This window comes from Ascaphus truei, chromosome 2, assembly GCF_040206685.1.
Source record: "Ascaphus truei isolate aAscTru1 chromosome 2, aAscTru1.hap1, whole genome shotgun sequence".
NCBI lineage: Eukaryota > Metazoa > Chordata > Amphibia > Anura > Ascaphidae > Ascaphus > Ascaphus truei.
In genome coordinates this window covers 443,541,611-443,568,476 of record NC_134484.1, presented here as the reverse complement: position 1 = coordinate 443,568,476, position 26,866 = coordinate 443,541,611, and the positions used below count along the sequence as shown (strand labels likewise).

At 43.1% G+C, this 26,866-nt stretch overlaps 1 protein-coding gene across 3 annotated transcripts in view; it reads left to right on the top strand.

Moving 5' to 3' along the window:
- Positions 1–26,866, top strand: part of DPP6 (dipeptidyl peptidase like 6) — a 1,044,825-nt gene that overhangs the window by 845,260 nt on the left and 172,699 nt on the right. For all 3 annotated transcript variants that reach the window (XM_075587874.1, XM_075587872.1, XM_075587873.1), the window contains exon 6: positions 6,123–6,175. In XM_075587874.1, coding sequence (XP_075443989.1) covers positions 6,123–6,175 — 53 coding nt within the window. The remainder of the gene's footprint in view (positions 1–6,122; positions 6,176–26,866) is intronic.

Sequence of the window (26,866 nt, the reverse complement as noted above, 5' to 3'; positions counted from 1 at the left end):
GGCTTAACCCCTTAATTACCTTTGCGGTTATTATCCGCTAAGGTGATAAAAGGTGTTAATTGATATCAGAATGTAATTGCAATGTATTGGCTATGTATTTTGTTGGCAACGGAGGGCACGGATTTTGCTGGCGAGGGGGCTTCTTATTGATGAGGTCAGTAGAGCTTTATTTATTTTATTATGCTACTTAATGTGTTTAATAATGGGCAAATAATCTATTATCCCTATCTGGATAATAGTTATTTTGCACATTATTGTAGTGTGTGTTGGGGGGGTGGGGGGGATTGATGTATTTAATGTATAGGAAATGTTTATTTTTTTTACATACAGGGTTGTTTCCTCAGGTCTGCGGGGGACCTATGGAGACCACCTGCGGTCTCCTCGGGCTTCTCACGGGTAAACGGCTGCCTGGTCCTCTGGGGACACCTGCGGGGAAGAACCGGTGGCCCCACATCTGTGGGGGCACCGCGGACCCATAGGGACCACCCGTGGGCCCCCAGACCCCCGTGGGAACCACCCGAGGCCGGTCAGACACCTGTGGATCTGACCCAGGGCCCCCCAGACAGCCGCAGGCCTACCCGTGGGGACCCCATTGTGGCCCACGGTGACCCTCGGAGACCACCTGGTGGACCACGGCGCCTGGCGGGGACCACCCGTAGGCCTCCAAACCCTGTTTGAAACATGGTGCTGGGCTACTGTAGGTTTGTGAGGTGACCCATCAGGCCCACCGGTGACTCCCGTGGGCCTGGGATATTAACCCTGTATGTAAAACAATAAATCATGTATTTATGGGGGGGCACAGGGGGTGGGTTATGTATTTAATAAATATAATGATGTTTATTGTGGGGCTGTGTATTGTTTTTATTGTGGTACTGTGGGTGGGGGAAGGGGGTATTGGCCCCAAGGGTATGTGGGTAGGCCTCCCGGCTGAGTATTGGGTGAGTGAGGGTGGTTAGGCCTCACGGGGTGGGGGGTAGTGGCGGAGGGTATGTAGACCTCCCGAGTGGTGGGTGAGGGTGGGTTAACCCCTAAATGACTGTAGCGGTTAATAACCGCTATGGTGATTAAGGGGTTAGGGGACATTACATTGGCTGTTTTTATTCTTGTTCATGTTTTGCAGCATCGGAGGGGGCATGGACGGTGATGAAGATGAGGATGGCCTTCATCGTGGCAGCCGGACAAGGGTGAGTGCAATATGTATTTATTGTATTTATTGTTCTTTATGTATTTTAAATGGGCAAATGCACTATTATCCATTTGTGGATAATAGTAATTGTGCCCATTATTATACTGTATGTGTTAGGGGGGGGGTTATTTCTTTATAAGTATGTATGTGTTTTGACATTAATTTAGGGGGGCAGAGAATTGGTACTGCAGGCCTGCGGGTAACACCCGAGGGCCCCCGCCGGCCTATAGTATCGTTGATGTGCATAAATATGTAAGTTAGGGGGGTATAGGGGTTGTTGGTGTAATATATATATATATATATATATATATATATATATATATATATATATATATATATATATATATATATATACAACTGTATACTCATCTGCATGTCTTAGGCAAGTCTGCAACCCCACCTTTCACCATTATCACCCAGCACACAGCACTTCCGCTGCAGCAAGTTTGCATGCTGGGGGGCTCCGGTGCTGGTATTAATGATATCAGCTCCGGAGACCCCCGGCATCAACCCCAGGCAGGAAAAAGGCCTGATTTTTTCTAAGTGCCGTTCCGCCGCTGATCCGCAGCCTCTCCCCAGCAACTTGTCCAGTTTTTGGGGCGAGACGGATTGGCGTGAAAATCTCAATTCTAGATTGGCGAATAGCGGCGCAAAGCTACTCGCCACTACTAGAATTGAGCGGGTTTAAAAACATGGCTAGTTGCGGTGCAAAGTGCCTTTTCGCCGCGCCGATGGCGGGAAAAAAAACCGCCAACAAACTTGCCGTTTTTTTTTGCTTTACGCCATGTTTTCGGCCCTTACTGAATTGGGGTATGCATTTTTGCCGCAAAACAGGCGAAAAGTGACTTTACGCCGCTTACTGCATGAGGCCCTTTGTCTTATAATCTGCTTGCTAGGTATGAAATGGATTGATGGATACAGTGTGGCGGTTAGCGGCTCTTCATTCATTATCTGTCATGTGAATCATTAAAGATTTTTCTTTGAAGCCCCTTTCATATGTTGTCTGTCCTTCGCTAAATTAGTTTTTAAATGTTATAAATAATCTTTTCATCCACCACAAGTTCTTCTGTTCACTCTCATACATCACTCCTTTTCCTTACCCTCTCTTGTACTGTATCTTTTTCCACTGGTGCCATTTCTCCCATGTGTTTTACCGCCTCTTGGTTCTCCCTGCACTTGTACACAGTCATTGGGCTGTGCCATTTATCTCCGACCTTTCCCTACACCGAGCCTGACTGTGTGTCCACCTTTCCACTTTAAATATTGGCATAGCCAGTAATGTATAGAGCAGGGGGGGGGGGTAGCCAACTCCGGTGCTCAAGAGCCACCAACAGGTCAGGCTTTCGGGATATCCCTGCTTCAGCGCAGGTGGCTCAATCAGCGGCTTAGTCTGGCTCTTGAGGACTGGAGTTGGCTTCCCTTGGTTTAGAGTAATGGAGTGATTGGACCTATTCTGCTCCTGCTGATTATCATCTCCCTTCTCTTTATAGATAGCAATATAATAATAATAATAATAGCATGTTCTTGTATAGAGCAGCTAGTTTTACGTAGCGCTTTACAGAGACATTTTGCCGGCACTGGTCTCTGCCCCATGGACCTTACAATCTATGTTTTTGGCGCCTGAGGCACAGGGAGATAAAGTGACTTGCCCAAGGTCACAAGGAGTCGTCACCGGGAATTGAACAAGGCTCCCCTGTGCCAATCAGTGTCTTTACTGACTGAGCCGCTCCTTATCGCAATAAGTATACTCTTCTGTAATGCAGTAAATATTATCTGACGTTTCCTAATTGAAAAATAACAATGAAACTGGAAACTGTTCAGAGACTACAAAGTAAGCAGTAGACGTAGCATATCATTTCTATCTCAATGAAAACATCCCAATTACATAGACCAAGAAAATCTGCTCTTCAATCCATTAGACACATGTTTGAAGCCTTTTTAGTCCTACCTGCCATCCAGGAATCATAATAGAAAAAGACCTACAGAGCAGGATAAAGACGGTTTACAGGAAGAGAGAATAAAAACATAATGTTTAATAATATAATAAAGTATATCATAATATAATATGGAATATATGACTCTTTGAAATGCTAAATGCTTTTATGGCATTAGGCTGAAATGACCATGCAGGATATTATTTTTTATCGGCCTGCAATCGAAACCCATTGCATTTGTAAACCACGGAGGGTCTGCGTTTATCAACGTGCCAAATAAATGTTTCCTTTGAGGAATTCTCCATCTATGTATTTAAAATGTAAACAATATAATGTAAATATCCTACCACTCATAATGGAGCCGTGCCAGCCTGAGACATGTGGTTATCTATACCGTACACACGACCACTTTATCTGCGGGTTAGAATTTCACGCGCCATTTTTCTTTCTCTTGAATGATCGATGCAACTTCCCAGAGATTTTCGGGAATACAGAGAAGCGAATCCATTCTTCCTACAAGCAGAGTAGGACCCTATGAAATATGTGATGTTCTTCTCTATTTCTGGTAGTGGATCTTCTATTCCGATTCTCAGGCTTAGACCATTTTTTACAGTCTCATTCTCACTTTTACATTGGAATGGATTTGCTGAAACCTGCAACATATTAAGGGATGTTCTAGTAGCTGAGGGTTTGTCCTTGTTTGACATGATCATAGGTTGTGGGATAAAATTTGACAACCAGCCTTATTCTATGTTACAAATCGCACTGTTTACTGTACATCTCGTCTATTATAATAGAGAATACAAGTGGTTAAACAGCCAATCTGCACAGATTTTACTTTGTTTTGAAGAAGATTTATCTAAATATGGCGTTAGCTCAGTGGAAGTGCTGTGTGCTGGGTGATAATGGTAAAAGACAGGGTTGCAGACCTGTCTAAGACATGCAAAAGAATATACAGGAATATTTACAGTTGCTTTATGCTTTACTGTGGAGGGTTTTAGTCACTTTTTTTTACCCACCATAACCTTAATAAATGTGGTGATTACCTACTCTTTAATCTCATCTGAGCAAATGTCAGCAGCCAACCTCACACTGATGATACCTATCAAGGTTAAAACATGTCTGTGAGTGGGTTTACTGACTTTTCATCTCCCAAGCTCTTGCTTAAAAGCTGTGTTTAAAGCAGCATGCATTGGCTAAGGGTTGCTCATGTAATGTGAGCATGAGAGAAAAGGTGGCACTGTGTGCTCATTTGCATGTCATTTCCCAGAATCCCTTGCTGCAGTACAGGAATATTTACAGTTGCTTTATGCTTTACTGTGGAGGGTTTTAGTCACTTTTTTACCCACCATAACCTTAATATATATATATATATATATAAATATATATTAAATCATTAATAAAATACATATTAAATATAATATATAAATATATAAATATATATTAAAAATCAATTTATATCATATTTCTCTTCATTGAGCATCATCCTTTTCTATTAAGCTTTATTGATATTTTTACATGCTTCTTATATTAAAGCAGCAACCCCTTCTTCTCACTGTATATATATATATATATATATATATATATATATATATATATATATATATATATATATATATACAGTGAGAAGAAGGGGTTGCTGCTTTAATATAAGAAGCATGTAAAAATATCAATAAAGCTTAATAGAAAAAGATGGTGCTCAATGAAGAGAAATATGATATAAATTGATTTTTTCACTTTGTGAATGATGTATGAGGATATTATAGTACATGATCTTGAGGTGGTGTAAGAAAACATGTAAATGCATTAATAACAAGAGAAAAAGCAAAGTGCTAGCAGAAATAAGAAATGCATTGATCCCCCCCCCCCTTTGTAATGCTTCTCATATGTACATGTTTAAGAACGGCAGGCAGGTTTGTACCTCAGTTGTGCTACAGAATCTTCTAATGCAGGGGCGCTCAACTCCAGTCTTCAAGGGCCACCAACAGGTCAGGTTCTAACGATATCCCAGCCCTAGCACAGGTGGCTCAATCAGAGGCTTAGTCGAAGCCTGAGATTGAGTCACCTGTGCTGAAGCAGAGACTGATTGAGCCACCTGTGCTGAAGCAGAGACTGATTGAGCCACCTGTGCTGAAGCAGAGACTGATTGAGCCACCTGTGCTGAAGCAGAGACTGATTGAGCCGCCTGTGCTGAAGCAGAGACTGATTGAGCCACCTGTGCTGAAGCTGGGATATCCTGGACACCTGACCTGTTAGGGGGTCTTGAGGACTGGAGTTGAGCCCCCCTGCATTAGAAGATACAGAGCACCCCTGTTCTAATGCAACACATTACGATATGACCCCCTTACATTTAAAAATGTCTTATGATGCTTATTTACTGAATATCAGGAGGTCTATACAACAACGCCATGTATGACACACACATTTTCTTTGAAATATGGGGAATCTTCACAATGTCAGAATCTGATCATTTAAATATGTACATTTTATTTGATCTGAATTGTAAATGTAGGATGAAATAGAAATGTACAGTATATGAACTGCACCATGTCCCCCCGCGTCCTCCCTCTTCTCATCCCTATTATTTTTTTGTGTATTCCGTCCCATTCACCTTTATAATTTATGAAAATGTTCCAAATAAACAGTTAAAAATTAAAAAATAAATAAAGTATAAGAAGCTTGCTGATGAAATGTATTTCATTTGGTACAGATCATTAACTGGGAAGAACTTGATTGACAAAGGCCCAGAATTCAGCACATCTCGTGATGATATGTGAATAACCGAATCCTCATGTAACGTCTCTTACTAACATTACACAGATTGCAGGACGACACCCGCAAAAGAGATATAAAATACCTTTATTCATTGACACTGAAGCCTGCAGAAGAAAGTGCCTGTCTTAGTTTCAGTTTAATGCCGTACCATAAATGCCATGATGTATAGGCCTTCATGTTTATAATTCCTTATTATACTTAATAACATTTCTTTTATTTTTTTACAGGTGTATCAGCACTCTTTTACGGCATATTATGTCCTGTGTAACTTACTAACATGGTAAGAATTATTATTATTATTATTTTTTCAATCTTTAAGTCAATGGCAAGGATTTTTGTGGTGCGTTCATGTTTACTTACCTGGTACAAAAACAAATTATGATGAGTACAAAGTGCCAAAACCCCTCCACCATACAGAGTGCAGTAATGATAAAGGACTTTCATGAGCAAATGCACATCTCATACAGGACCACAAAACCCCGGAGCATACACTGCTTCCACTCCAGAAAGGGTTCTGAGTAATGACGCTCTGTACCTGAGCACTCATAGGGCTTCCTCCTCAGAAGTCCGTTAAATTTGCTCTAATAACCTAAATAGGTAACGTCATTTCTTTTCCCTCAGTTTAACGGGTGTCCACCAATGATATGCAAAAATAGCGGCCGTTACTAAAAGTAGCAGCTGTATTAACGATGATTTTCGCTGCGCAGAAGCACGTTATCCGAGACACTGCACAGGCGCATTGGCAAAACTTTAACGCGTGTTACACTTAAGGTTAAAGACGCATTGCGCATTTGCGTTTCCTAATGCTAATGCAATAATTGGTATAATATAGATAACTTTTTTTTTAAATATCTTTTTTTTTTTGTTATTTACAGTATCCGTCCTTCATTTACTTTAATTGTACATTATTAAAAGTTAATTATTAATTATTATTGTAGAGGTTCATCAAGAGTGGTTATAACAGGGATTATTTTCTATTCCAGTTCTTTATATGGATAAACATTATTGTACATCCATACTTAATGCAGTCAAGATTACATACCATATTAGCTCAGACAAACATATCCAACATGTTGTGTTCCAGACATCTATATGATCCCTAATATATACAGTATCTTTGTATGACACATGTCACTTTTTGGAATGAAAGGGTTACGTTCTATACTCTTTGCATTGCTTCTAGGCTATTCCCAGAAAGAACTCAATGATGATCCTGGTCTGGGTGTGAGTAAGGGCAGCTTTTGGTGTGACCTAATTATGTTAGCGTTATACTTTAACGGAGGTTGGAGGATCTGTGATGTTAGGATAACAGCTCATTAGCATGTGAGTAAGCTGTTAACATTTGCAATATTTTTCTTCTTAACGCGAAGACATCGTAACGCTAATCACCTTTGTAAATATGCGTTATGGGAGTCCATGCTCCCTGCTTGCTCGCTGAGGCGCGCTGAGGCTCAGGGAAAGCGGGTGCTTTCCCTGGCCTTGCGGTTGCTTACCGCACGCGCTCTCAGCGGGCTGTCAGGGGGCAGGCCGGGGGCGGGCGCGTCACTGGCCGGGGGTGGGCCAGTGACGTCACGGAGCTTGTTCGCCCTCATTGGGAGAACTGCTCACGTGACCGGCCTGTCGCGCCGGCAAGCGGGGTAATTTTAAATTCCCCTAAGACCTGCGCTTCCGCAAGCGCGGAAGCGCAGGTGAGCCGCTCTAATTGCGGCTGTAGGGGCTCAGTGCTGAGCGGGAGCTCGACTCAGCGCGCTTCCGCCAGCAAGCAAGTAACATGGCCGAGGCCTTAGGCTCTATCCCACAGTGTGGCAATTTTTGCACCTTATCCCTTTTAGTGGATCCTTTTAATCTTATGCCTTAGTGAATTAGAGGCAAAAAAGTTATGCACTTTGCATATCATTACCCAGAATCTTTGGCTGCTGTGGAAGCACTCAATGCTGTGTTAATATGCGGTAAGGCAGATTTTGCGGACCTGGTAAGAAAATGAAGGGGCATTTTATCAAGGAGTTCTGGGAACCTACCTTGAGGAAGGAAGTGTCTATGAGCTTATGAGCTACTGTAAGTGCAGTGGCTTTTTGTCCTGAGGTTTTGGGGGACCTAGGCTAAAATGTGAATGGGCTCATAAGTGCCCTTTATCATTGCTACTGTATAAGCTGTAGAGTGAAAGGTTTTTGTTACTTTTGTTTTCTCACCATAACATGTAACCATGACCAGGATCACAATGCAGTCCCAGCATCCTTTGATGGGAAAGGTCAAAACAGCTGTCTGCTAGTAGGTTAAGCACATCTTTGATCCAAGCTTTGCCTTAAAAGCAGTGAAAAACGGCATAAACGTAAAGCGATCCACATTAAAACAGCAATATGTGTTTACATTTTTATTTTCTTTATTTTTTTAAATTATGTTTAAAGCAGGCGGTTTCCAGAGCTGAACCGTGTTGATTTCAGCTCCGGAGACCCCCTGCATCCAGAGATACATACCTCCATAGGGGGCGCCGCAGAGTTTAAAGTTGCAGATCACATGGGCCAATAGGCAGCCGCACCGAATGACATCACAGCTTCCTATTGACCTGTGGGACATTTAGAAGTCGCCATTAGATTAAGCACACAGTTTCTCTGCCTGCAGATACAGGCACTGCTACAGAGGTAAGTATCTCTGGAAGCAGGGGGTCCCCGGAGCTGAAACGAAAACAGTTCCGCTCCTGAGACCCCCTGCTGCAATCCTGTAATAAAAATAAATAAATAAAACAAATGTAACCCGTATTGCTGCTTTAAAGTGGATAATAAGGACAAAATGAAGCACAACTGTATGAGTGCCCATTTTAATTTAATTACCCAGAATCCCTGGCTGCTGTGGAAGCACTGTATGTGTGTGACTGTTGTGTAAGTATGTTTTGGGGACTTGCATGAAACAGGACCGGTTTTACAATTTTCCCGCCCATAGGCACTTATATTTTGCCGCCTTGGCCTCCTCTTGCAGTGTCACGTGACATCATATCGCCATAACAACGCATCACCTCTTGACGTCATTTGACACTACAGGAGAAGTTAAGAGACCTTTACAGAGGCCCCACACTCTCCCCCAGCATTCAGTTTAATTGTTGCGGTTAAGAGAGCGGCGCCTCCGTAACCACAGCACCCACCCCTCTGAAATTTTTGCCGCCCCAGGTCCGACCTTGTAGAACTATGCCTAAATACGGGCCTGCCCTAAGATGCGTATGTGCTCATACCAGTAAGTATTCCTTATCATTCCTATCTACAGTGAGAAATACTGAACAACATTTCCTGTGTGATTCCTTTTGCAACAATAATGAGAAAAAATAATAATGTATGGTGATGAATGAGACTTCGAAGCACCCACTCGTTAAAGCAGCAGCCTGTACTGATCACCATTTATTTCCATGTTATCTGTTAAGAGATCTCTTCTTGTCGATGCAGTATTTATTTTTTATAAATCCCAGTGGTTCATTTCTAAGCGTTTTGAAATACTACGTTTCCGTGAGGTTAAAATGGAGCTCTTTTACTAACAGTCTAAAGATTACCGGGATAACCTCAGAAGCTATAGATTAGGGGGGGGGGGGGGGGAGAGCAGGGCTGGCTGAGAGGCAAAATACTAATATTATACGAGTGAAGCTGAAATAGGCTTATAAGGGTGGGAGAGAAATTGCTGCTTTTAACTAAATTTGTTCTTGACAAACCGAGTAACCCAGACAGGCATTAAGTAGAAGTACAAATATGGAGTTCTCATTTTAATCAATAAGATTATTTTGCCCTTCTCTTCCAGGAGCACAGGCAGCAGGGAAAATATAAACTGTGTGTATTCTGATGTTGTTCTCATAATTTTTTCGGCGTGAACGCATAGGTTATAATTCCTTATTATTTGCTGTATTAGGCTGACGGGTTATCATTCTTAAAAATGGGCGAAATTTTTTTGGGCGGATTTGGATCTGCGGTGGATCGTCCGGGATTCCTTTGGTCCGCAGATTTCAGCGGATCAATCTCAAAAAGGGCGAGTCGCGTTTTGCGAATTTTGTATTATTGTTACCAATACCCTCCACGGATTCCGCAACCCGTGGACGGATTTGCAGACTCCAATCCACGGATCCAGTAGTGTGTTGGCGAAGAACCCGCCTGCCACCGCATTGCTGAATCCGCAGATTGGATTCTACATTTCAGTCAACGGATTGTATCCAACAGCGGATTTTGATGGATCGACGTGGATTAAAACCGACCAAATCTGTCCGACGATTTTACACCGCAAAACGGATGGGGGGGGGGGGGGGGAGGGAATTCGAGAACATCCGGGAAATGGATTTGGCCCATCTCTTATCATTTTTTTTCTTAATGGTTTTCACAATAGAAGGGAGAAAATGTGGAAAAAATGTAATTATATTTTTCATTTTCATATGCTTTATTTCCATATTCTGTTGAATTCCAGATTCCTTATAAAATCTATGCAGCTGCAGCATGGGATCTGCATACTAGCTGTATTTAAATTTATTTGCACTATTATTACTTAATTTGTATTTATACTAACACTTAGTACCTCTGGACATATTTAATAACTTGTTTTAGCGCGTTAGTTATGTAGAATAAGTAACCATTAGAAATCTCTGTAATTATTATTAATAACATGTCTTTATATAGTGTGGCAACCAAACGAGCATGTTCTGTTTAATTGTACACAGCAGCTTTATGAGCAGCATGGGGGTTGTGCAATACGGTTTTACAGCTGTAAAACTAGGGGAAATAATATTTTTCAATAAAACATTTTTATTTGATACATGTTGTGCTATTTTTTGCACTTTATGCCCCACTTTTCCAGCCAGAAAATTTTGATATATAACTCCTTACAGTTCAGGGCCACTGATGGGATGCGTGGGCTGGGACATCTGTCTCAGGCCCCGTGACCCCGAGGGCACACCCAGCCGATATCAAAAGTCTGGACAGCCTGCCTCGATCGTCCTCGGTCTGGGTCCTCCTTTACAACCCAGCTTGGTCCTTGTTATGGGTGCTTGCAACAAACTGGACTGAACCATGAGGCCAAGGTGGGGATATTGAAACACCGACCTGGAGCCGCGAAGTCGCGTCCGGAATGCAGATTTGTAGTTGCGGGTAGCCGGGCCGGGGTTGGAGAAGTAAGGAACGTAGATAGACTCGCCGTGGTCGGAGGTAGGAGAGAGTATGGGTCGTTGGGGTCACAAGCCGTGGTCGAGGGTTGGAGATAGTTGGTAATAAACAGTAGCCAGGGTTCAGGTAAGGAACTGCAAGACAAGGTAGAGCAAAGAAAAGCAGGACAAGGCACAGCAAGGCAAGACAGGGAAAAACAGAGTGCTTGAGACCAGCACGACATCACAAGTAAAATACTATTAAGCTCAGACGATTTGCCGAGGCAATCACTGAGCCTATAAAGGAGAAACAGCCAGTAGCTGAACAGCAGAAGTGATACTAGAATCATTGCCCTGATTCTTTGCTGGCCGGGGTCTGCACAGCAGGCCAGTGCTTATAATAATATATAATAATTATATAATTATATAATAATTATATAATAATTATATAATGAGGCACCAGCAAGGTCTGGATCAAACTCAGGAGCAGAGCCTGCACCCGATCCTCACAGTCCTTCTCCACTGGCTGCCGTCCACAGGTAGGGCCCACTGATCCCCTCCTTTCCCCCCACTCAACAAGACCAGTACTCTGTCCTGGGCCCCATAAAGGCTGTCGGCGGGCATTGAGAGATGAGACATAGGGGTCATTTCTCAAAAGTCTCACGTCTGCTACACTGGAGAAAAAACTGCACCAAATATATAAAGGAAAAACATTTCTACTGAAAATAATGAGACTCTATCCTTTGATCAATCAGGTGCAGTTTTCTTTGTCCCAGATTTTTATCCAGGGGATGCTCCATATTCTTAGGGGAATATGTACAGGCAGTTGCGGATTTAGAAAACTGCCGCCCTTAGGCACTTACCTGGTGCCGCCCTCCTCCTTCCTGCCGCCCCCATCCTTCGTGCCACACTCTTCCTTCGCTGCGATGTCACACGGTGTCGTGTTGCCATGACAACGTCTCACCATGTGACGTGTCAGCGTCATTTGACGCTGCAAAGGAGGAGCGCGGCACGAAGGAAGACGGTACAGAGGCCCAACACTCTTCCCTGGCAATCATTGGGGAAGAGAGCAGGTCCTCTGTATATGGGAAAAAAAGGGACATTTGCAGCTCCAGAACTTTGATGCCCTAGGCCCAGTCCTATCGGGTCTAATAGGAAATATGCCACTGTGTTCAAGTACAGTACAGGGCAGCCGACAGCTTTACAGAGGCCTAAAACTAGAGATTCTATTGGAGCCCTCCATATCAGTGGCCTGTGGTGTCCCCGCCTATTTCTTTTACACTCCTCTCTCATATACCTCCTCACTCTCTAACCACTCTCTATTTCTTTCCCCCCTCAACCGCCCCCCACCCACCCTCTATTTCTCACCACCTTCAGAGACCTGGCTGCCGGACGCAGTTGGGCCTGACCTCTGGCCGGGCTCAACTTCCAGCGCCGGTCGGGACCTCCGCCGTCACCGAGCCAGGGGGTTATCCCATTTCCCCCCCCCCCCCCCCCCCCCGCGGTCGGTGGCCCTAGTAACAGGCACTTCACATGATCACTACTTCAGTCCGATTTAACCCTTTCTATTCCTATACTCAGGCCAACGTATAGTGAAATCTTTTAAAGCACATTGCTTCTGCATTTTTATCTCATTTAACGATCTTACTTCTGTGTCTATATTTTAAACCCTTAATTGGGCAACTAACATAATATTTGAAGCATTGGAAACATATAACGTAAGTAGTAGCACCGTTTATAATGCCTTTAATATATACCTTTTTTTATCATTGATAAATCTGGTGCTGTTTTTTTGGTCCATTTTTTCCCTTGTTTTGCAGGCCGCAGACTTGGATACATATGCCTCAAATGTTATCCATCTCGTCCTCATTAATGGGTTAAAAAAAAAAGGTGTTTGGATACACTGGTGGTATTTTGACAATGGTTAGTTGTTGCTCAGTGCTAGGTGTACATGGCACTAATTATCATTGGCATAATACGTGTATATAATGTCTGCTTACTGAACAAAAACAGAGAATTTACTAGGACACTTAACAACTTCAATATTCTTCACAATGTCCCTCGCCATTTTTTCTCCCCACGTATTTATACATGTACCCGGTATCCTAACTTTGAGTTATTTCTCTTCCCCACATTGAGCAGGCACCATGATGCCCTTTTTCACCTGTCTAGATTTTCTTCTTTATTTTCTGTTCCGTCTGAGTAATATGCATTTCTCAGTATCCAGCCTCCCCTATTACTGTACATTAATAAGGTGGAGATCTTTAAGTCAAGCAGTCCTAGTGTTTGAATTACAGTGTCATACTGTATTCACTAAATAAGTCATGGAACAAGACTGGTGTGGTGTTTCTCTAGTTTTATAGTACGCAGCAAATAAAAATATCACTTTTAGCACATTCACATGTCTCAGACTGCAGCCGGGGATTCTGGGAAAGGACATGCAAATGAACACACAGTGTCACCTTTTGCTACTTATCCATTTTAACACGGACCCCTTACTTATGACCTCTTACACAGCTTTTCAGCACAGCCAGTAAAACATATTCACAGACAGTTGATATGACCTTTTTGGGTCTCTTCAGTGTGGGCTGGTTACTGTATACTGGCCTTGCAATGTAAACTTTGAATAGGTATCAACCACACATGATATAAGTTATGGTGGGTAAAAAAAAAGTGACAAAACCCCTGCAACGTACAGTGTACAGCAAGTAAAAAATACCTCTTGTGAGCACATTCACATGTCTGAGACAGGTCTGCAACCCTATCTTTCCCTATTATCTCAGCACTCAGTGCTTCCACTGCAGCCAGGGATTCTGGGAAATTACATGCAAATGAGCACACACTGTCATCTTTCACTTCATGACAATTTTTACACGGACCATATAATCTTATACCTACTATATTACACAGCCTTTCAGCACAGCCTGGTTTACAGAAACGCATTGCGAGCATACTGTACACAGACAGCTGATTAAATCTTTGGGTCTCTTCAGTGTAAGGCTGGTTACACTGGTTTTGCAATGTGAAGTTGGAACATCAACCACTCATGATATACGTTATGGATGGTAAAAAAAATGTGACAAAAACCCTCCACCGTACACTTTTACTTTTATAATAACAGGGATGTTTTCACAGCTGTAAAAATGTTGCTCACAAGCGCCACCTAGTGTATTTTCTTTACACTTCACCGCTGTATGGAAGAATAATGATATATTTCTCACACTAAGCAGCACTAGTGTTTGTAAACATTAAACACCATCAGTGGCATTTCCTATGCAAATTTATGTCAATGTCAAAAAGGAAATTTGCTTAACCCAGTTGTTGCCACATCTGCATTAATGTATTGTTTTGATCATTATTATAATGTATTTATAACGCGCTGACATATTCCGTAGCGCTGTACAATAGGGTTGGACAACGAAAGACTATTACATAACAAACATACATTGTTACAGTAGGGAAAGAGGGCCCTGCGCAAGGAGCTTCCAACCTATAAAGAAGGGTAAGTGGAAACACAGGGTACAATGGAATGGGATATTTGACCGCGGCCCGTTTGGCCCCGACCAAACACCAGGACACTGCACCACAGGGCAGCTGGCTACTGGATATTTCACCGTGATGTCCGCTCCTGTTCTCGATCACCCGCTGTCCGCCGCACGCCCGACCCAACAAGCCTAACCAGGTCTGCAGCTCCGACAACTGCATGTTTAAACCGCTACACTGCTTAGACGTTCCACTCCGATGCGCCATGTTTACATTTTGTAACATTTAAACATGCAGTTGTTGGAGCGGGCAGTCCGTTGCGGCAGACCTAGCTTGTTGGGTGGGCCATGTGTCGACGGCTGCGAAATGTCCAGGGACTAAGTGTTCCAGCGGCGGAATGCTGGCAGCGTTTTGGGCGCTTGGGGTCCTAGACTGGGGTACAGGGGGATGAGAAGGTTAGTGTGTGTTCGAATTATAACAGAGAAGAAGTAAATAAAGAAATGTGCAAGATAAAAGTACATTTTGGCAGTGGGAGGACAAGAGAAGAATATAAAGGAAAGGCAGATGCATGTAATGAAAGAATAAATACAAGTCAGGAACAAAGAAAGCTGGGTGGGTAACAGGAAGCAGTTGGTCCCAACATATGCCTCTACTGCCAATCCACAACATCCTGGCCAAGTCTATCCTTAACCCCAACTGCTTTCATCCTGGCTTACGCTCAGCTTACTTCCCTGCCCAGTGAACATGCAAGTCCCCGCACAGCCGAACTTCCAGCCGGGCTTGACCTGAACCAAACACATATAACACAATCAACTACTTAACTCTTTTAACAGTTTGTGCAGGGTATACCGCTTTAACCGCCCCGATGACCAGCTGCCCTTCTGCCTCCCCTATTTCCAACCTCGCGGCTTCAGATGCCACCCCAATCCAGAAAGAGCAGGACTTCATGATTAAGTCCCCAAAGCCCACTAACTCTGCACATTTCTTCAGAACCCTTACAAACTGAAAATGGGACAACGCAGCCCGTCTTCACGAATCAAAAAGGATGGGGCACCACCCTGGGGTCTACACTGCCAGTACACCCACACTTGACTCACCAGACAGATCACGCTGCCCGCTATGCCCCCCAAGTGAACCCAGTTCCCCTTTCTTGGCTGTTACATTTTTGACCTCCTGATCCTAAACCGCACTGACCCGGCATCCCACTCTATGTCCTCTTTTTGCACGCCCCTTCACACCCACCTTTCTTCGAGGTGCTCACTATCTCACTAATGCGCATGGCCCCAAAGAAGGTCAGGCAAAATGCTGCACTAAACCATTGTGCTTAGTAATTAGAAAAACATGCTTCGCGTGTTGCGCCTACTATTTTCTCCAGCATTGCTGACGAAATCGGGGCCCTATCATCCTTGGATCTGGCCGCCCATTTCCAACCTTCCACTAACCTGTATATCACAAAAACCTTGGAATAATCCCTTTCTCCAACTTTAAGAAGAAGTAGATTCCCGCTAACAATTTCGCCACCATTGAGGCTGAGCCTCCCAACTCCAATTTTCTTAACAAAAACATCAACAGCTTATCCCTGGTTGCCTCTATCCCTGAGCTGTCAATCCTCTTTCCTTCCACGACCATACTAAAGCAAGCATGCCATTCTTCCCAAGCCCTGGTGTAAGTTGAATAGGTACCCAGTGCTACCGAAGCCCTCATCAGCACCATCACTCTCGTACTGTTTCCTGCCACAGCCTCCACGGTTAGGGCCTCCACATTGTGGCTGCTCCCAAAACCATTTCCAGAAACGCCGCAAACTGAAATTGACAAAGAGCATCTTGTTTTGCAACCCCGGGGACATGCATTGCCTTGAACCATATAGAATGATCCAGGCATTGCAGAACCAGCAAACTCAGCAATCGGACCACTACCAGAGATGAGGCTGATAGCCTGTTACGGCCGCCACCATGTTGTCCGTCCTGAAGATGACTTCCCTTTTGACAAGCTCCATTCTCCATAGCCCTACCACCACCACCACCAGTGGAAAGAGCTCTACGTTCCCCAAAAATCTCTGTTGCACCCACTCAGACACATCCCTTCCTAGTGCGGGATGCTCCCAACTCTGGCCACATCCCCCAATGCCCAGTCCAAAAATCAGCTGAACGTCTCAAAATCACAAAGGCCTGCAACCAGTCCACAAAAGACTTGGGAGCCTACCTACTCCCACTCTCTGCCTCTTTCTCATCCTTCTTTTTATCTGACTTTGCCAGCTCCTTATAGTTTGGCAAAGGTGCCAGCAGATCCCCATAGTCATCCTTCACTGTCACCAATAGGTGCATCCCCAGCGGGCTAGCAAAGCAAAAGTAAGCATTCCTAAAATTAGCATCCTGCACACCTTCCTTCCTTCTCTTGTCGTCTGTCACCACATCCCCCTTTGCAGGTTCTCGCATTGGTGCCACCATTACAGCCACTACAGCCACCCCTGCTAACCCTTCCCCCCCCCCACTGCTAACCCTACACACTCAACCCCCCACACTATTCCCCCCATCTGCTGCCCCTACTACCGCAGGAGGAACTACCATTGCGGCAAAGGCTCTAACACCAATGGAGGCACCACCCCCGCATGTGCAACTCTTGAATCCTGCCCCAAACCACCTCCCATGCCACCTACTCCTACCCCACACCGCCGCCACAACTTGAACCCCCCCTGCACCCTGCCCTTGCTCTCCCAGGCACCCCCATTGTAGAAAGAACTCTCCAAGGGCCCAAAATATTTGGCTGGGAGAGGAACGACTAGGAAAAACCTGACAATAACTCATAATGACCTGTGTTGATGTGATACTTGTGGTGAACTTGTAGGAAATATAAAGCACTGGAGACATAGCATATTCTGGTAAGAACAAACTGTTCTTTAATAATCTAGAATGTGAAAGAGAAGAAAAGAAGCGCATGCTCCATAGCACGGATCAATTTTTTTTTTTAAAGTGAAGTATCAAGGTCAAGATTAAGAAGGGTATCCTTGAGAAAGTCCTATCAGTGCAAGGAAAAGCATTGGGATGTTGCTTTATCCTGCTGCTCTGGAAGTCCACCGGTTTATGCCCGTATTGTTCGGTGCAGGGACTTTCTACCCCCGTGGAGATCAGCTATTAGTGGGACGTATAAGGTCTGAACTATTGGCACTTTCAATACTTGTTGATCAGCCTATTTAGAAGACTGCAACTCACAGCTGTTCCTGGGACACTTCTTCCCTGCCTGTGACGTCAGGTGAGGAGGGCTTTCCGTCTGCGATGCTGTGTTAACAGAGAAGCAACGTGGCTCAGTTACACGTTGCATAAGGACTTAGAGGAATAGCTTGCAGGGAGACAGTGGTGCTAGAAATGGACTGCTTTAATTGGGCTGATCCAGGTTGCAATATAGGCAACCCTTTGAGGACAGTGCGGCATCCTTCTCCTGCAAACTTAGGCTTCCTGATCCTTTAACATGCATTGGCTAATGATCGGGTCATGTTACTAATACTGGAAAACAATAAACAGTGACACAGACATACAAGCTGCAGACTAGATACATAGAAACTCTATATATAGGACTTACATTGAGGACCCCAGTCAGAACTCTGAAGAACCTGCTTCCAGAACAAAAGGTGGAGCTATATGTATGCTTTGTGCTTCCTATGGTGACATCACTGGTCATGTGGTAGAAAGAAGAGAGGCGAACCTTAGTGATTCCACCTAGTTAATTCCTTAAGACAATTATCCCCTTATAGAATTTGTAACCATCCAAGAGGGGACTACATATTTTTGTTAAATAACTCTCCACTGTATTTGGCTTCTTTACAAATATTTGTCTGCAAGGGAAATGTTTACTTCTTTGTGTCTTGTCTTTAAGCCACATCACTGATTTTAAATGGAAAAAGGTCTGAACTTTCTTTCTCATATCTAAATTGTTGAGAGTAAAAGAAGGATGAGGACCTTGGATGCTTTATCAATCCTTGTAGGTATCTATTACTGTCCGTTCTCACTATGGTAGGGTTGTGTGAATGAGACTCTAACATAGGCAACACGAGAGGGGGAAGAATCCCTAGTGATTCACTCACCTGCACTAGTATTGCAAAATAAATACATTTTATTAGAAGAAAATATTAACTAACTTGAAAACCTCAAAAATCAGCCCTTGTGTATTCAAAACAAATGTATTGAAGCCGTCGCGTGCGCTTATAGTAGGAGCGATGCAACGGCGCAACGGATTGGTCGCGATCGCTGGAAGTCACTTCCATTTCATTTTTCAGTGACCGTAGCGTGACGTCAGCGTCGCCGTCGCGTTTCTGTTGCCGCCACTATAAGTGCAGCCTTATGGTTGACATCTGTCTAACATCTATCATAAATGTTATTTTGCAGCCACTAGTAGTAATAGTATACATCTCGTGGCAACTTTCCAAGCTGCATCCCTAGTGCACACCAACGCTCGAACCATATTCTTCTGGGTCTGCACTAGATACATATTTATATAGGACTTAGTCCAATGTACCAAAGGATTTGAAATTATATCCTTTATATGTGAAAAATTATATTTTTTCACTAATGGTGAAATACACAGGCGCTGAGTTTTGAGGTTATAAAGTTAGTTAATGTTTTCTTCTAATAAAATGTATTTATTTTCAAATACTAGTGAAGGTGAGTGCATCACTCCGCTGTCGTGTTGTCTATAGTAATTTATCCCTGATAGCACCCATTCAGAATGTTCAATTAAAGCTGAACAGGGACCCTGTAAGAGGACATGTGCGGAGGTACACAATGGAGACTGTTTTAAGGTGAAATTAAATAAGGCTTTATTGTGCCTGTCGCTTTAAACACAGCAAAGATCAACATAAGAGAAATAGTGAGCCAAACAAAACCTGCTCCACTTTGGCATATATGTATCCTTATATTACAGCCCCTTTTAACTGGGTGGCTACCCAAGCTATTCATCAGCCCAAGTCATATAGATATATATAGACAACAGTCATTGGAAAATAAAGTCTTATCTGTTTGCTGGGTTGCTGCCTTTTCTCCGGATAATCAGCATCCAGGTTTAGAAGTCTTATTTGTCAGCTCCAGAGATCTGTGTTCTCTCGGTCAGTCTCACCTGGGAGACTCAGGAACCTCTGCTCTGTTACCTTGTTCAGCTCACATGTGAGCTAAGGAGTCTCTCTTCCTGTCTCAAATGCAGGCTTTTTCTAACACCTCTAATCAGCCAGTTTTCTGAACAGGGTAAGTCCCCTGTTACAGACCCCTACCCCCTTTTCGTGAGATTCTTACATAACTAGTGTAGCACCTGTTCCCCCACCCTAAGTGAGATCATCCGGCTACCTGGTGCGGTGCATACCTGTTCGGCTGGAACAGGAGGCTCTGAGTGCTCCGCGATGGTGTGGGGAGATATCACGACATGTTTTCAAGGTGGTTCATCTCGATGTACAGCTCATCCAGCCAGCGAGGATCCTGAGATGACCAGGATGGTCCATGCTGACACTTCTTTAGTGATCCAGACACTGACCCACTCATATAGATGTTAACAGATGTTTATTATCCTTTACAGCGTCACAGATTTCTCATATTCTCCTACAGGGAACCTTCTAGGCTTTAGGCCCATGTAGGCCCCTCCTGAGCCCCTCTTGTATCCCCTGCTGGAATACAGGGTAGCTGTTACCCACTCCACAGGGGGCGGGGGAAGAGAGCCGGGACTTCTGGGAGAGTGTCAGTTTATACCAAGGGGATGAGCTTGTAACCCTGCCCCATAACAGGGCAGGTCTGATACTGATAGGCATCACATTAACTGCATGTGACCCAACCAGTATCCTTCCCAAGATGACACTCTCTGGTTGTTGCAAGGCCGGTCCCTGGATACAGTAGCATACATCCAGGCTGCAATAGCAAGCTAGGCCTTCATGAGAGAATTAACCCGTCACATTGCCTGTACCTAACAGGACTTACACCGTGAGAGCCCAACAGAAGGATAGCGTCCGGAGGCTAGGCTATACTAGTATAGTCACCAGCATCCATGTGGTCCATTTGTGGCTTTAAACCATGGCCCTTCCCATCATTGTTTTCCTGAAACATTAGACATTTTAATTGGATTTCTTCTTTTCTGCCATGCATTTATTATATAATAATTGGCTGAAAATAGGTCAATCTTTCCAGGAAGCAACCAGTTTTACAAAACAGAAGCGACTCTGCCTTGTGTGCCCCTATGCATTAACCTTACCATTTCTCCGTTCCCCTTAGTACAGTAGTTACAAATGGTACTTTATCATGAGGCATAGGACAGTGGTACCGGATAATGAAGTCAATGGCAAAACTATGACAGAAAGCACACCACAGGTATTGCAAAAATAATGAGCTCATGCTTTCTAATTTATATTGATGAGAAAGTACAGTATGTTTGTAGTGATTAAGGTAAAGAAACAGTAGGTGCCCTGCAGTAAATAACTTAGCTGCTCTATTACTGTTTTACATACTTTATATCATACACGAAAAACTGTAGGCGCTACACACACTACCTCTTTACTGCAAATGGAATATATTCTCATATGACAGCAAATCATATTCTCTCTGGACATATGGACCTTTCCCTATTGGTTCTGGAACGTGACAGCAGAAGTCAGGATCCATTCCTTAGCCCAAGAAACATGTACTGTAGCAAAGGCAGAGAGGTCTGCGCTCCTCCATAGTGGCTCAATACTTTATATCAGTGTACAATTTACAAAGTTAACTGATTTAAACAAATGCTTGTGTTACAGGTGCAAGGAGTACATTTGTCGGAAGACCACAATCATAACATACAGTAAATAATGGAGTAATAAACAGATTTGACAATGATCCGTGGCTTTTAGAACTTTTACCGGTATTCGTTTCCCAAAAATCTTTTCCTGCGGTAGATACAAATGTCTCTTATATCAACAAGCTACTTATTTCAGGATGTTCAAAGCTGCCCAGATGCAAAACTAAGGCAAACATGATGCAAACCTTAGCACCAGATTTAGCAAACACACACATCCCATTGAAAGCGACAGAGGTTTTATCCCCCCCTCTCCCCCCATCCCCCAAAAAACAACAACTTGGTGCATCATTTTCAACTTTGATTTTTCTGAGTTTTGTAGCCAGGACACGTTGATAAATAGACCTCTTTGACACAGCCAGGACCCTGTTATTCTGGTGGTACAGCAGTAGAAGGTAGGTTAGCTAATCATTTACTTACTTAGCAAAGTCTACTCGCTGCGACATCTGGTGCAGCTTTTGATCCGGTTTTTCTCTAGTTTTGCAGCTGAGAGACTTTGATCAATATATACCTTAAATGCTATCAGTATGAATTAGCGAAGCATACTACTGACTGCATTTTCAATTACAAGGCTGTTTAACCTTTTGACCCCTTTCTGCCGGCAATGAACTAATTGAACCTTTCAGTGCTACTAGTAGTGGTGCTAGTAAATGAAACTGTCCCCTATCACTGATGGCGGTGGGTCTATCTAGATAAAGAGAGTAGGGGAGCCCAGAATCAATGTACACAATAACACATACAAGCACAATGTGCTTGCACACAGATGTTTGGTAATATAGCAACAGTGTTTAGACAAAGTATATATATTTATACTTCCACGGCCATGTGTGAGTACACACAAAGAAAATTGTATCTTTGCAATTTCTTTTCCCCCAAACGCTTTTTCCAATCTTTGCTGTTTATATTATGGTGTTCCTTGACGTCAGTCTCCCCCATGGGTGTTCTCACAGACCGCCAAGCACCACGATGAGACAGAAGTTTAAAAACAGAATATTTATTACAAAAAATGTAAAATAGATGAACTCACATATTACATTTTCTCTGTCGGCGATGGCACTCCTCCGGTCCACTGCTGGAACGCCTTGCTCCCGCTACCGCGTCCGGTATCTGCTGCAGGGACGCAGCTAGGATGCAGCTCTGCCGAAGGGGTACGGTGGCCGTCAGGGTTCAAAAACTTTCCATTGTGCACTCTGAACTGAGCAATGCGTTTCGCTGACGTATCAGGCCTGTCCTCAGAGCTTTAAATACCTCTTTGTTGATTGAAAACCAAGTCCCAATTAAGTTTGTAATTGTTTTTGTGCTCATTTTTCAATCGCGACGCGATTGCCCCAAAGCGAGGTTTATATGGTAGCCTTCGCAGTATTCACTGTTCACCTCGACGCTTCATATTTGTAATGCATGTAAGAGTGGTACAATTGATTACACACATATGCAGTCGGTTTGTTCCACAGTTAGCTAATAGAGCAACTTACATTAAGTAATCATCAAACAGTAAAATTTATATCACGTGATCATTATGCACAATTCAATAAAAATAGAGTGAATAAAACAAGTATGCTGGTCATTACTATACTGCAATTTAATTAGATATAATCTCTATATACTAGAACAGTTAGCTCATCTCTGGGTTTAATAACATAATGTTAAAAGGTACAGTAATGGGTAATGAGTACTGTACAATAGTCTTATAGAACAGAGTTCTTCAATCAGGTCCTTGCAAGAGAGACTGCTACTATCCAACCTCATCGCAATGAATCTCAAATTGAACTAACATAACATCCTCCCTGGGTTCAGTGTTCGCCTTATCCCTAAGTAGTTGAAATTTATACATACACAATAGATAATGTGAAAGAGTAATAATAACCCTATATCGGATAACTGACAAGTCATTACACCCACTTCATTTCTAAATATGCTCATATGTAAGATAATGATTCTTAATAGAAATTCATTTAACATTTTTTTTTTAAAACTAAGTATATCAAAGCTAAAATAACTCAAAAATGTATTTAATATAATGACCATAAAATGAACCTTGTGACAATGTGCTTTGTTTGCAAAAATTGGGTCTATCTGTCTACCTATACATTTTTGTATTGATTATAATAATTGGATTTAGCTATGACACATGTATAGTTGAACCCCAAATAAGCCATAACTGAATACAACAAGATAAAAGAAAATGGTAGTAATTATTTCTGTATTTATTTGTATAGTGGGGGGAAAGCCTTGCATAAGCTTTAAGGGTACTAAGCGTTGTAAACGGCTTTCTTCTGGCACCGAACTGGCGCGCAGAAATCTTATTTTAAATTGCGCCTATGTATTAACCTTGACATTTCTCAATCCCCGCTAGTAGTTACAAAGGGTACTTTATAATGAGGCATAGTGATACCGAATAATGAAGCTAATGGACAAAACAAAGACAGAAGGAACAATACACATTGTAAGCAAGGAATACATCCAATATAATACAGCAAAGACAGGGACAAAAAAGTGGGTATGAAGTATACAAGACAGAAAGCATAGCACAATAGGGCTGGGGCTTACGGTGGGGGGACAGTAGGTTGGATAATGCCCTTTTATCACAACGACATATTTTTACAACTTTTTATAAGTTAAAAAATAAATCTTGCTGATTTCAACTTTTTTACCAATAAAAAGCTGAATTTTTCTCTTTTTGTTTAATTTCTTATTTACTATTCTACATGATTATTCATTGAAATAGGAGGACAGCCATCTCAGATAGCACCTTTTCAGCTCTAACCTGTCTAGTTTAACATAGTCTCCTAGCTGCAAAGCCAAAGCAAACATTTATCAAACAGCAAAATCCGATTGATTTCAAAGGGAATGTTTTTCATGAATAAATCTGTTGCGGTTTCTTCCTCTCCTCCGTTAGGTAGTAAGACCTGGACATATTTTTGTCTGTAAATCTTTGTCTGTTTTTGCACTTGCTTTGCAGCCGGGAAACATTGCTACCTCGACTCAAAGACCAAATACTGTACATAACGTCCGCAGTTCCGAAAACCTCCCCACTATACAGTATTTTGTGTGCAATGTTTACATAACCTAAGCCCCTGTTGCCTTTATTTGTCTCCTTTGCTAAAATTACATGCGAGTCAATCATTCAAAAAGCACAATGTAATAAATGCAATAAACTGCAATGTGTGCATAACAAATGAATGTGATACTGGAAAAGACTTGCGTTTGCTGACATTCATCATTTTCTTTGTATTCAAACAAGAATTGTACAATCTATGTGCAAAACAATGCATTTTAATAACATTGCATTGTAAGTCACCTTTTCCATACTGGCCTTGGGTTGTTTGTTTTGTTTGGCTATGTACTGTACAGTATATCAGAGCCATTATATACATCGTCAGTCAAGCCATATTGTCTACCTGAATTAGGTAATACAATTGTATAGGCGTTGATGCCAATATCCCAGTGTAATGTTCCTAGCATACTGTTGCTTAAAAGCAGCAATCCCCCAGTTTTTGGAATGTAGGTTTTGACAGAATTGGAAGCAGAGGAGTCACATGGAGATGCCAAGAGCATTTTATATGTCAAAATTAAAGTCATTTTTCCCGGTTGGCCAGCAGTGCACTGTTCACATCTTTCCCTCACGAGATGTTACTTTTGTGGCAGCCATACTGATTTCCCAAAAGGGACCAGAAACACTGGCACATGTGTAACCCTTCTATTTTTAGCTCTCAAACTTATGACTGTTGCTGAGGCGGGGGTGCTGAGTCCCTATTGATAACTTACTGGGTTACACGTGGCCTTCGGTCAGGCAGCGGGAAGAATACGGGCATGGTATACCGGTGATACAACAAGTTTACTTACCCACTACTAACTCAGGTAACCTATGAACCTCCGCCAAGGATCACTACAGACAGTAGTACAACAAAGTCCCGAATTACGCTGTGCGGGTGTGAATCAGTGTTAGTGGTGCATTAGCCACGCAATCCTGGGTATGTTGGCTTACGATGGTGCCGGCACACCATGGGAGCTTATTGGGGACTAACTGACTAAGTGTTGCAATCCTGTACATCAAAAGGGGGCCTCTGTACTGCTGTGATTTATAGCTGTGGAGGGTCCCCTCGGACGGTGCTTGAATTGTCGATCACGTCCGGACTGTAACTCTCTGCTCCTACTGCCACGTGCACGTGTGCACACTTTGCAATCCTCGACCGAATGTGGTAGCCCTCAGGTCCGCACAGATCTGATATCAACATGGCCACCCTACTTTTTAAAGTCTCTTCCTTGTCTCTCTTCCACAACCATTATTGGTTGCTTTCATGTCCAGAGCACATTGGAGATAAACCTTCCAGGAGGAAGTGTGAGTATGTATGTATGTATGTATGTATGTATGTATGGCTTTATTTATATAGTGCCATTAATGTACATAGAGCTTCACAGTAGTAATACGCGACAATAATATAAATAACAAATAACTACAAATAACAGATCATGGGAATAAGTGCTTCAGACATAAAAGTAACATTGTGGAAGAGGAGTCCTTGCTCCGAAGAGCTTACAATCTAATTGGTAGGGAGAATGTACAGAGACAGTAGGAGGGTATTCTGGTAAGTGCGTCTGCAGGGGTCTGTGAGTGTGTGGAGGGGTTACATCCTTCCCCTGATAAAATGTTGATGTCTCCATCACCCAGGTTAAAGTCCTTGTGGCCATGACATAGCTACATAACAAATAACTTCCTCTCTAGGTACATAGAATCATAGGTACAGTGGAACCAACACACATACAATTTTTACAGATTGCGGTTACACCCCATGGTCCCACAGCTCCCAGGGTGATCTATCTCTAGGGTCATAGGTACTACCCATTTTGCCACACTAACCATGGGAATATCTGATTACACAGCCCGAGAATCATAGGTCAGTCTCCTTCTCCTCCTCCCTTTCATTCTCCCCTCCCCCTCCTCCCTTTCATTCTCCCCCCCTTTCTCCCTTTCATTCTCCTCCCTTCCTCCCTTTCATCCCCCTACTCCCTTTCATTCTCCCCTTCCCTCCTCCCTTTCATGAGCCCCCTCCTCCCTTTCATTCTTCCCCCCTCTCCACCCTCTCATTCCTCCCCCTCCCCCCTCTCATTTTCCTCACCTCCACCCTTTCATTCTCCCCCTACCTTTAACCTCTCATTAACCCCCCCACCCCCCTCCTCCAAACTCTCATTTTCCCCCCTCTTCCACCCTCTCATTCTCCCCCATCCTCCACCCTCTCATTCTCCCCTCCTCCACCCTCTCATTCTCCCCGCCCCCTACCCTCTCATCCCCCCCCCCTCCATCTCATTCTCCCGCAAAATGTACTGCTTTCAACAATGGAGGCAGTAAATGTTACTACATCTATCTGTATATCCCTGCAGCCAGGTAGGGGTTACATGTCATATAGTGAAATATCTCATTTGAAGGTGTTTTATTCCTGGTCAAAGCTGATTAATGCTTTAATTGTCACTGTAATTGAATCTCGCACTTGTGAAAGATGATACAGTGAGTGGAAATGACAGGACTTGGCTTTTCCCGTGTCTGAATTATTGCTTTTAATTGGTTTTGCCCACCCTTGTATGTCCTAAAATTGT